Genomic DNA, 10,530 nt, shown 5'->3' with positions numbered 1-10,530 from the left:
AGACAACATCTGCTGTTGTCTTAATAGATGGATTGGTTCAATGGTAGTTAATAGTTGCAAAGAAATGATTATTAGTTTAAACAGTCTTTAAAAAGTTCTATGGGATAAAGCTTGGGGAGCAATGAATATTTTTTTGCTTTGATTCAGATAATTTTAAGGACCTTTTAAGTAGGTGAAAGGGAAATAATTGTTAAATTGCTAGTTGTTAAACAAGCCCAAATTTGATATACGTTTTACATTTAAAAAATTATATTCACTGCCCCCATAAGAGCAATCAAGGCATGTCTTTAAATTGTATGCATAGATATAGCCAAAAACAGTGCATTTAGTAACATTCTTTTCCAAAACTACATTCTTGGGAATGAGTATCTTTTTCCTCTAGCAGTTTGAGTGATAATCTATACCTGCAGATACAAATTATTTTGCATATAAAATTAATCTTAATCTTATGGAATGTTGTCTGTCTATGGCATTAATGGACCTTAAGAACAAAGAAAAGAATTCAAAATCTTAGATGAACCCTACATAGTAATTATTCAAAGATGCTTTAAGTGTTTATATAGATACATAATTTGTATCATTGGCATTTGAATAAGTAAATTTCTACTTCATTTTTTAACAAGGAAAGTATTAAGCTGAAAAATTATTTTTGTGAAACATGTATTTAAATTATTTAGAAAAACCAAAGAGGCACTTTGAAATATACTATTAATTGAGAAACATAATTGAAGTTTGATGTTTATCCAAAACAGTCCAGATGACTTTTCAGTTTATAAAATTTTTGAAACTGTATCACTGTCCAAGAAAATGTAAATTATCTTGGGACTTTCTATATTTTTAGCAATTATTGTTTCTATATTCTGTAGTTTAATAAACATAAAATCTCTTAAATAGTATTTAGAAACTTGTGACAGTTTAAAAAAATTTTAATTCAACCAGCGATTGAATTTTCCCTCAATAGAAACATATGTCTGAAAAATACAAGTTTCCTCCCAGAATTCCAAGGGTACGTAGCACAACAGAGCCATAATGGAACCAAAGATTCCTGTAGGATCTAACAATGAATTCACCTCTACCCACAAATGCTCAACTGTCTGCTAGGAAAAAAATCTAAGGATTTGAGGGAAGAGACAAACACATTATGAAGATTAAATTGAATTCTTTTTTTTCTTTTAGTCCTTGCCACAGTAAGCAGCTTTGTAGAATGGTAGTGCTTTTTAGGGAATCAATAAATTAGTAGCTGCATCAGTTTATATTGCTTTAATTCATCTAGGCTTAAATTTCAGGTAAGTATATTTTCTTCCCCTTTGATAAACCCCTGTTATTGAGGTCACTATGAAAAATCCAGCTAAATACTAAAGAATTGCTTCAGCCAAGAAAAGATATAACTGCTATAAGTCAAGTATATGACATTCAATTTTTAGTTAATGAACTCCTTTCTTAGCTCTTGTCTCTGTTCATCCCAGAAGTTTATTCCTTTAGTACCCAGTGTATGATCTCTCTACATATCTGTAAGGCATCAGTTTTCACAATGCCACATCAACTATTGTAGCATTGTGAAAAAAAAAAAAACATGAAAAGTTTTATCAAACCATTTCTCCAAGGTTTTCTTTTGTAGGAAAGACACTATATGCAGTAGAGTTACTTGCACCAGCATTAATTGGACCTGCTTGTTTTCTTTTTTTCTAGCTATCTAAAACCATCAGGTCATTACTGAGTCACAAGTGTCCCCTTGTCTAGATCCTAAAAGGCATTGATAAAAGAAGCTAGTAAAGATTACATTATGTAAGACTTTTTTTTTCAAGGTCTCACCAATTGAAGAGCATGGTTCAGATATGCATCATCTCAATAAGTTCTACCTAAAACTCAATTTTCTATCTAAACAGTTCCTATTGTATACATTGTGGTACATGTAGTACATTTTGTACTTTGAGAAATACACTCAAATTATCAAATCATTTAAGTCATGACTATTAACATGGCTAAGTGGTTCTTTGAATACTGATGTTGTGATTTGTCACTGATATATTCCCGAGACCTTAACAAAAAATTTCTCATTAAATGCATAAAATTTTTGTGCTTACCTTAGAACTATGCATTCTGAAATGACTCAAGCAATTCAAGGAGAGTAACAGACTATGTTGAAAGGAACAACAACAAAAAGTCATTTTGAAGATTTTGCAAATCTGCCAATATAAGAGGTTAAGATTTGCAACCTCTATAGAGAATAGTAGATTGGGTTGTAGGTCTGCATTCAATCTGAGCCCCAACTCAATCCCAAATTAGTTGACTCTTTTCTTGTTTTGTCTGAAAGTGAGGATTGTCATACCTACAGTCTAAATGAGTTAATGTATGACAAGCTCTTAGAACAATGTTCAGCACAAAGTAAGCTGTCATCAAATGTTACTGTCAGAATCATTAATTGACATTAACATGGTCAATTAAGTAATGTTTCACACTCAACTTTAAATTTTCATAGTCATAGCCATGGAAACATACAAAAAACACGCAAATAAAATGTCCAAATAATTGAGCTGGGCACTTTGCATGCTTTAGAAAATATGATGTAGGGTGGTTCTTTGTGCCAAGCTATTCAGGTAATTGGTTTATCTTCCCATGTTTTGCTGATCTAAATATGATCTAATGTAACTCTCATTCATATTGACGTAGCAGAGAGCTGCTAGGAGTAAACCTGTTTTCTACACATTAATCAAGCTGTTCTTTCAAAGTGTTTGACACATTGAATGTTTTTTATTCTGGAATATTATCATAGCAAAACCTCATTAATTGGATGGTGTCAACATTATGAAAGGAAATCTGAGTGAGCACACTTGCTTGTTTTGAAAAGAAATTGATAAATACTTCTATGATGCAGTTTTAAGTTATACAATTAATTGCTATTTGGAATTTAATAAGTTCACTATAAGCAGTGTGACTGTGTACCAGTTAAAGGTTGGATCTGTCTCTTCTTGACAATTTTTTAGAAGCCATTATTTTGTTACCAAATAAACCTGAAGAAATACTTATATTTACATCTATTTATATCTGAGAATATTTCATAATTCAGACTTGGCTGTTTTACAGACTTCTCCCCATTACCCAACATAGTGAGATTTTTCTATAGTTCTATATTTTCCTCTAGTATTAATGTGGTTTTATAAATGATTATATGCCTTATATTCTGGGGGAAAAGACATGGGAAAATGTGCTAAGTAGACAGGAACAGAATATATAAGTTTTTTTAATGTTATTTCTTTTAAAAAATTTGCTTGGTATCATATAGCCAAAACTATTCATGGTGATTGTTTCATTGCTTACTTTTATATCAGAGAATTGAAAACATATAATAGAAAAAATTGGACTTCATGCTGAGTATAGATGATATATATAAAAGTAGTCAAAATTTGGAGAAAAAATTTAAAAGATAAGTAGAAAATGAAGTAACTGTAGAAACCATATTCACTCTTTGATCCCAAATGCCCAAAACTAAGTGAAAATGTGAATTTAGGCCTACCAGGTCGTCTTGTCAAAAAACTAAAAGAAAACAGGAGAATTGAGAAATATGTTACAACTATAACACAAAACAGCAGTTTTGAAACACTTGCAGTTCTTAAATCTAAAAGCTTTTATTAGTGATTTTCAAAAGGATTTCATAGGATTGACACTGAATCAGGTTGGGGGGTGGAAAAGGGTAATGGCATATTCTTCCTGAATTGCTTATTATAATATTTCTAGAATCATTAGGTCAATGCTACTTTGTTGTCCTCATGTACAATAAAGGAATCACCAGTTGATTTGAATAATTTTACAAAGGCATACATTACAAATAGGTATGACTGCAAAATAGGTGGCTAACTCTGGGAAGATACTTGTGTTGAACTTTATATGACATTTAATAACCCTTCATCATAAGGCAATGTTTTTTACAAAAAAGTTGAAAAAATCATGTAAGTCATTTACTCTGCAAAATGGCACATTATGTGGGGCTCCAAAATCCATAATAAAACAATGTGTTTTGCAACTAAGAAACATTCATTATGATATATGGAAAACCCTGTCTACTTGCCCTTTGTCAGAAAATGTGAAACTGAGGATCATAAAATTTACTACTAAAATAATCTTCATGTTTAAGTGATACTTAGACTTTACCCTGTTCTGCTTAACCGTGGTCTCCTGTCTGATTTTAGCCATAATTGCAAAGTATTTCTAACTACAACAATTTAATTTTAGACACACCTGTGAGGAAGTTACAAGCCAACAAAAAAATTCAAGGTAAGTGTATTGGCTATAGGAATGTGTGTATATGGCCTCTTCTGTTATATGAAGAGAAATCAAACAATAGAAAAGTCTTTTAAAGTATTTTATTGAACCTTGCCATTGATCAGAGGGAAAAGTTAGCCAGTTTCGATGAAAATAGTTTGATAACAATCAGAAAATAAATCTCATGTTCTATACTATCAGTAGACTTTAATAACAAATATTAAGGGAAAGGCCAACATACTAATGTAAACTGCTAGGCATATTAACCCTTGAGATAGACTCAAGTGTATAATCTCCATATATATACACATATATATGTAATTTTTTATATGTACAAGTATACATGTAATTTTGTGTATGAGTAAGTCAAAAGACATTTTGAATAACAGATAAACAAATGTAGAATGCAGGTGGATGGGCCTGAATCTTCAAAATATTATGTGAGACGATGCTACAGTTTGAGACAAAGAAATATATATATGCAAAAAACCATTAATACAGCTATTTACAAAATGTTCATTTAAATGTGTAGATTATATATCACATATGCATTACAATTTATTTCATAATTCACTATGTGCATTTTCTAATTCCTCCACTTAAGTTACCTTACATTCCAATATACTGAGAGCAAGAATTTCCCTTGTGGAACCTAGAGTAAATTGCAAGCTTGGAATTACAAGTTTGGAATTTCTGGGTTAATTACATACTAGTAGTCAAAAGAAGACGCAAGGCTTATCAATGCACTATAGGAACATCTTACTTTAAGCCAATCCAATGTATAGACCTTTGAAAGTAAAAGATCAACTGCGCAGATTTTAACTAAAGAATCTATCAGTAAATCTATGTAAATATCCAAATTCACACAAATTTTCTAAAGAATTAAAATTATTAAATTTCAAATTATTTTATATACTTTTGATCAAAACATTTGCTTCACCATAAGTTGATATTAATAATTTAAAGTTTATTACAATAAANAAAATGTGCTAAGTAGACAGGAACAGAATATATAAGTTTTTTTAATGTTATTTCTTTTTAAAAAATTTGCTTGGTATCATATAGCCAAAACTATTCATGGTGATTGTTTCATTGCTTACTTTTTATATCAGAGAATTGAAAACATATAATAGAAAAAATTGGACTTCATGCTGAGTATAGATGATATATATAAAAGTAGTCAAAATTTGGAGAAAAAATTTAAAAAGATAAGTAGAAAAATGAAGTAACTGTAGAAACCATATTCACTCTTTGATCCCAAATGCCCAAAAACTAAGTGAAAATGTGAATTTAGGCCTACCAGGTCGTCTTGTCAAAAAACTAAAAGAAAAACAGGAGAATTGAGAAATATGTTACAACTATAACACAAAACAGCAGTTTTGAAACACTTGCAGTTCTTAAATCTAAAAGCTTTTATTAGTGATTTTTCAAAAAGGATTTCATAGGATTGACACTGAATCAGGTTGGGGGGTGGAAAAGGGTAATGGCATATTCTTCCTGAATTGCTTATTATAATATTTCTAGAATCATTAGGTCAATGCTACTTTGTTGTCCTCATGTACAATAAAGGAATCACCAGTTGATTTGAATAATTTTACAAAGGCATACATTACAAATAGGTATGACTGCAAAAATAGGTGGCTAACTCTGGGAAGATACTTGTGTTGAACTTTATATGACATTTAATAACCCTTCATCATAAGGCAATGTTTTTTACAAAAAAGTTGAAAAAATCATGTAAGTCATTTACTCTGCAAAAATGGCACATTATGTGGGGCTCCAAAATCCATAATAAAACAATGTGTTTTGCAACTAAGAAACATTCATTATGATATATGGAAAACCCTGTCTACTTGCCCTTTGTCAGAAAATGTGAAACTGAGGATCATAAAATTTACTACTAAAAATAATCTTCATGTTTAAGTGATACTTAGACTTTACCCTGTTCTGCTTAACCGTGGTCTCCTGTCTGATTTTAGCCATAATTGCAAAGTATTTCTAACTACAACAATTTAATTTTAGACACACCTGTGAGGAAGTTACAAGCCAACAAAAAAATTCAAGGTAAGTGTATTGGCTATAGGAATGTGTGTATATGGCCTCTTCTGTTATATGAAGAGAAATCAAACAATAGAAAAGTCTTTTAAAGTATTTTATTGAACCTTGCCATTGATCAGAGGGAAAAGTTAGCCAGTTTCGATGAAAAATAGTTTGATAACAATCAGAAAATAAATCTCATGTTCTATACTATCAGTAGACTTTAATAACAAATATTAAGGGAAAGGCCAACATACTAATGTAAACTGCTAGGCATATTAACCCTTGAGATAGACTCAAGTGTATAATCTCCATATATATACACATATATATGTAATTTTTTATATGTACAAGTATACATGTAATTTTGTGTATGAGTAAGTCAAAAAGACATTTTTGAATAACAGATAAACAAATGTAGAATGCAGGTGGATGGGCCTGAATCTTCAAAAATATTATGTGAGACGATGCTACAGTTTGAGACAAAGAAATATATATATGCAAAAAACCATTAATACAGCTATTTACAAAATGTTCATTTAAATGTGTAGATTATATATCACATATGCATTACAATTTATTTCATAATTCACTATGTGCATTTTCTAATTCCTCCACTTAAGTTACCTTACATTCCAATATACTGAGAGCAAGAATTTCCCTTGTGGAACCTAGAGTAAATTGCAAGCTTGGAATTACAAGTTTGGAATTTCTGGGTTAATTACATACTAGTAGTCAAAAGAAGACGCAAGGCTTATCAATGCACTATAGGAACATCTTACTTTAAGCCAATCCAATGTATAGACCTTTGAAAGTAAAAGATCAACTGCGCAGATTTTAACTAAAGAATCTATCAGTAAATCTATGTAAATATCCAAATTCACACAAATTTTCTAAAGAATTAAAATTATTAAATTTCAAATTATTTTTATATACTTTTGATCAAAACATTTGCTTCACCATAAGTTGATATTAATAATTTAAAGTTTATTACAATAAAAAATAATTACTTCTGATATACAGAGAATAATATATTCTTAAATTTTAAAATTTCCTTACATTTACAGTCTATACATTCTCCTTTCTTTCTAATTAGGATCTAGAAGACGATCAAGGGAAGGTCGTTCTCAGTGAAAATCCAAAAACCAGACAAAAATGTTTATACAACCCTAAATCAACCTGTCCTTAGAAAATTGTGAGAGCCAAGCTGACTTCAGGAACTGAAGCATCAGCACAAAGAACCAAACATCAAATAATTCTGAACGCAAATTTAATATTTTTTTCGGAATGAGAAATGAGAGAAATTGTGGAGTTAGCCTCCTGTGGTAAAGGAATATGAAGAAAATATAACACCTTACATGCTTTTTCAACTTAAAAGTTCTGGCTGACTTTGGAATCCATCAGAGAAAAATGCTTGTCACCAGATTCATTACAATTCAAATCGAAGAGTTGTGAACTGTTATCCCATTGAAAAGACCGAGCCTTGTATGTATGTTATGGATACGTAAAATGTATGCAAGCAGTTATCTCTCCATGGGAAGCTAAGTTATAAAAATAGGTGCTTGGTGTACAACAAAACTTTTTACATCAAAAAGGCTTTGCACATTTCTATATGAGTGGGTTTACTGGTAAATTATGTTATTTTTTACAACTAATTTTGTACTCTCAGAATGTTTGTCATATGCTTCTTGCAATGTATATTTTTTAATCTCAAACGTTTCAATAAAACCATTTTTCAGGTATAAAGAGAATTACTTCAAATTGAGTAATTCAGAAAAACTCAAGATTTAAGTTAAAAAGTGGTTTGGACTTGGGAACAGGACTTTATACCTCTTTTACTGTAACAAGTATTCATTAAAGGAAAGCGAATGAAATCAGTGTGAGTTTTTCTTTAACTTTTAAGTTCAGGGGTGTGCAGGCATGTGCAGGTTTGTTTCACAGGTGAATGTGTCATGGGGGTTTTTGTATAGATTAAGTTATATAAAGAATCATTACACATGTGGGCACGGTGGCTCATGCCTGTAATCCCAGCACTTTGGGAGGCCAAGGAGGGTGGATCATGAAATCAGGAGATCGAGACCATCCTGGCTAACTTGGTGAAACCCCGGCTCTACTAAAAATACAAAAACTTAGCTGGCTGTGGTGGTGGGTGCCTGTGGTCCCAGCTACTTGGGAGGCTGAAGCAGGAGAATGACATGAACCCAGGAAGTGGAGGTTGCAGTCAGCTGAGATCATGCCACTGCAGTCCAGCCTGGGCAACAGAGCCAGACACTGTCAAAATAAATAAATAAAAAGAAAAAAAATCTTTAGAGAATGAATCAATTGTTAAACATCAGCTGAAAATTAATATAACCCTATGACTGTGCTAAGCCATGAGGATTGAAAGGATGAATCAGGCACATTTACTGTCCTCAAACGATAAGGAGACACGTAACCAATTATCCTCAATACACCATGGGCTATGCTAGTATCAAACAGCACGACACAAGCATGGATGCATCAATTCATTATTCCTGGGTTAGGCATGGGGGAGCCACAGAGATGTCCTTAACTTATTTGATGTAACAGAGTCCATTGCATGGCAAAGAAATTTGTTTGTTGGGAATGATGAAAAGATTGACTTGATCAACTCAGACCTCAACAAGTGTCATTCTAACTTAGACTGATTGACATAAGAACCTTCTGGAAACAATCCATACTGATGAGAAACTGAGTGGTGAGGGTGAAACAGAATTATACCATGCATTATAGGGCAGTCATTGGGAGATTGTAAAACGTAGGAAGGCCAGACTGAAGATATAAGGCTTAGCCATAAATGCCCACCTGAGATCAGAGAAAATTGGGCTCAGCACAAAGGACCTAGAAAGGGGCTTGGATAACTGAAAGATTCTTGTTTGATTAGTGATTAGGGCGAGGAAGTGAGGTATAAGACTGTGAGAGTGTCACTGACTAAAGAAGTGCCAGATAGCTTTGGTTTTCGAGAATGCCTTCTCATCTGGGAGAGTAGAGAGATTTATTTCTACCATTTAGAAAATACCCTACTAACTGTGCCAATGGAGAGAATCTCAGGTGGAAAGGGTGTGGCTATGATCTTCCCAAGATGATTCAGAAGAGATGGTTACATAAGGTGGTACTGGTAGAATAGATTAAAATATCATCCTAAAACAATTACCATGTGTTTAGGATGCCAGAGAAGATAATCAGTTACTTGCACAGAAGGGGCAATAAATAGGTCCACTCATTTAGCCACCTTCAAGATTTTTGTTTGAAAATAAGCTAAATGCTCCAAGATTGGGCTTTGAATGTGGTAATCCAGGACAATAAGACTGATGTTGAGGTCTTTTTAGACTGCTGACTCAGGCACTGGGTTTTTTTTTTTTTTTTTAAACCATAGAAGAAAAAGTGCTCTGCTTTTTACCATAGAAGAAAACTCAGCAACGGCTCAAGCGTACACATAAATCCAGCCTTTCTGGTGAAAGACAGTCTTTTGAGTGACACATGTAATATATTTACAAATAAAATCTAGAGAGAAAAAATATTAAGAATTAAATAGTAATATAAATCAAAAGAAATAAGATTGAAAGTATAACAAAGAACAATTTAAAACCCTAAAATCGGGACTAAAAAATAACCACTAAATACTAATTCTATTCAGACACTTTCTAAAAGTTGAAGAGGCATTGTAGTATGTGATTTTTCATACAATAATCTTTTAACAATTCTGAAGATATATTATCTCCAGTTTTGTGTGGGAAAAAAAAATGAGGACCAACAATTTACATAACTTTTCTTTCTTCTTTTGCCTTGTACTGAAATCATGACATTGATCAACTTACCACATCCCATTACCCAACAAGTACAAACTTGGGCATAGCAAACAAGTTATTTGCAATAGTGATGACTCTTCTTACCTGATTTTGACTCATTTTTTTCTATTTAAGTGGCATATTAACTTTTGGTTTGGGCACACTGAACTTAGACTTGTGGTCTTAGCAGAAATCTCTATAAAGCATTGTTTCTCAAGATTAGGGCTATGACATCCTGCATCAGAATCGACTAAGAGGGCTTATTTTATAAGAAAGATTTCTGACTTAGAAAAGAATCTTTTGGTCAAAATTCCCTGTGGCAGACCACCAGTTACTACTTGAGACCATCACTACAACAGTTACTGTTACTACTTAAGACCATTCATTATGACAGTTACTACCGTTACTACTTGAGACCATCATTACG

General features: G+C 32.2%; 1 protein-coding gene across 1 annotated transcript in view; it reads left to right on the top strand.

The window, feature by feature from the left end:
* The window catches only part of POSTN (periostin), a 36,778-nt gene extending 28,607 nt beyond the window's left edge, over positions 1-8,171 (top strand). The window contains exons 22-23 of the mRNA XM_017854158.1: positions 4,231-4,272; positions 7,394-8,171. Coding sequence (XP_017709647.1) covers positions 4,231-4,272; positions 7,394-7,431 — 80 coding nt within the window. The 3' untranslated portion in view covers positions 7,432-8,171. The remainder of the gene's footprint in view (positions 1-4,230; positions 4,273-7,393) is intronic.
* The last annotated feature ends 2,359 nt before the right edge of the window (positions 8,172-10,530 follow it).

The sequence above is a fragment of the Rhinopithecus bieti genome, unplaced genomic scaffold, assembly GCF_001698545.2.
Source record: "Rhinopithecus bieti isolate Rb0 unplaced genomic scaffold, ASM169854v2 scaffold_35538, whole genome shotgun sequence".
Lineage (NCBI taxonomy): Eukaryota > Metazoa > Chordata > Mammalia > Primates > Cercopithecidae > Rhinopithecus > Rhinopithecus bieti.
The sequence above is the reverse complement of the archived record's forward strand: the minus strand, read 5'-3'. Positions and strand labels throughout refer to the sequence as shown.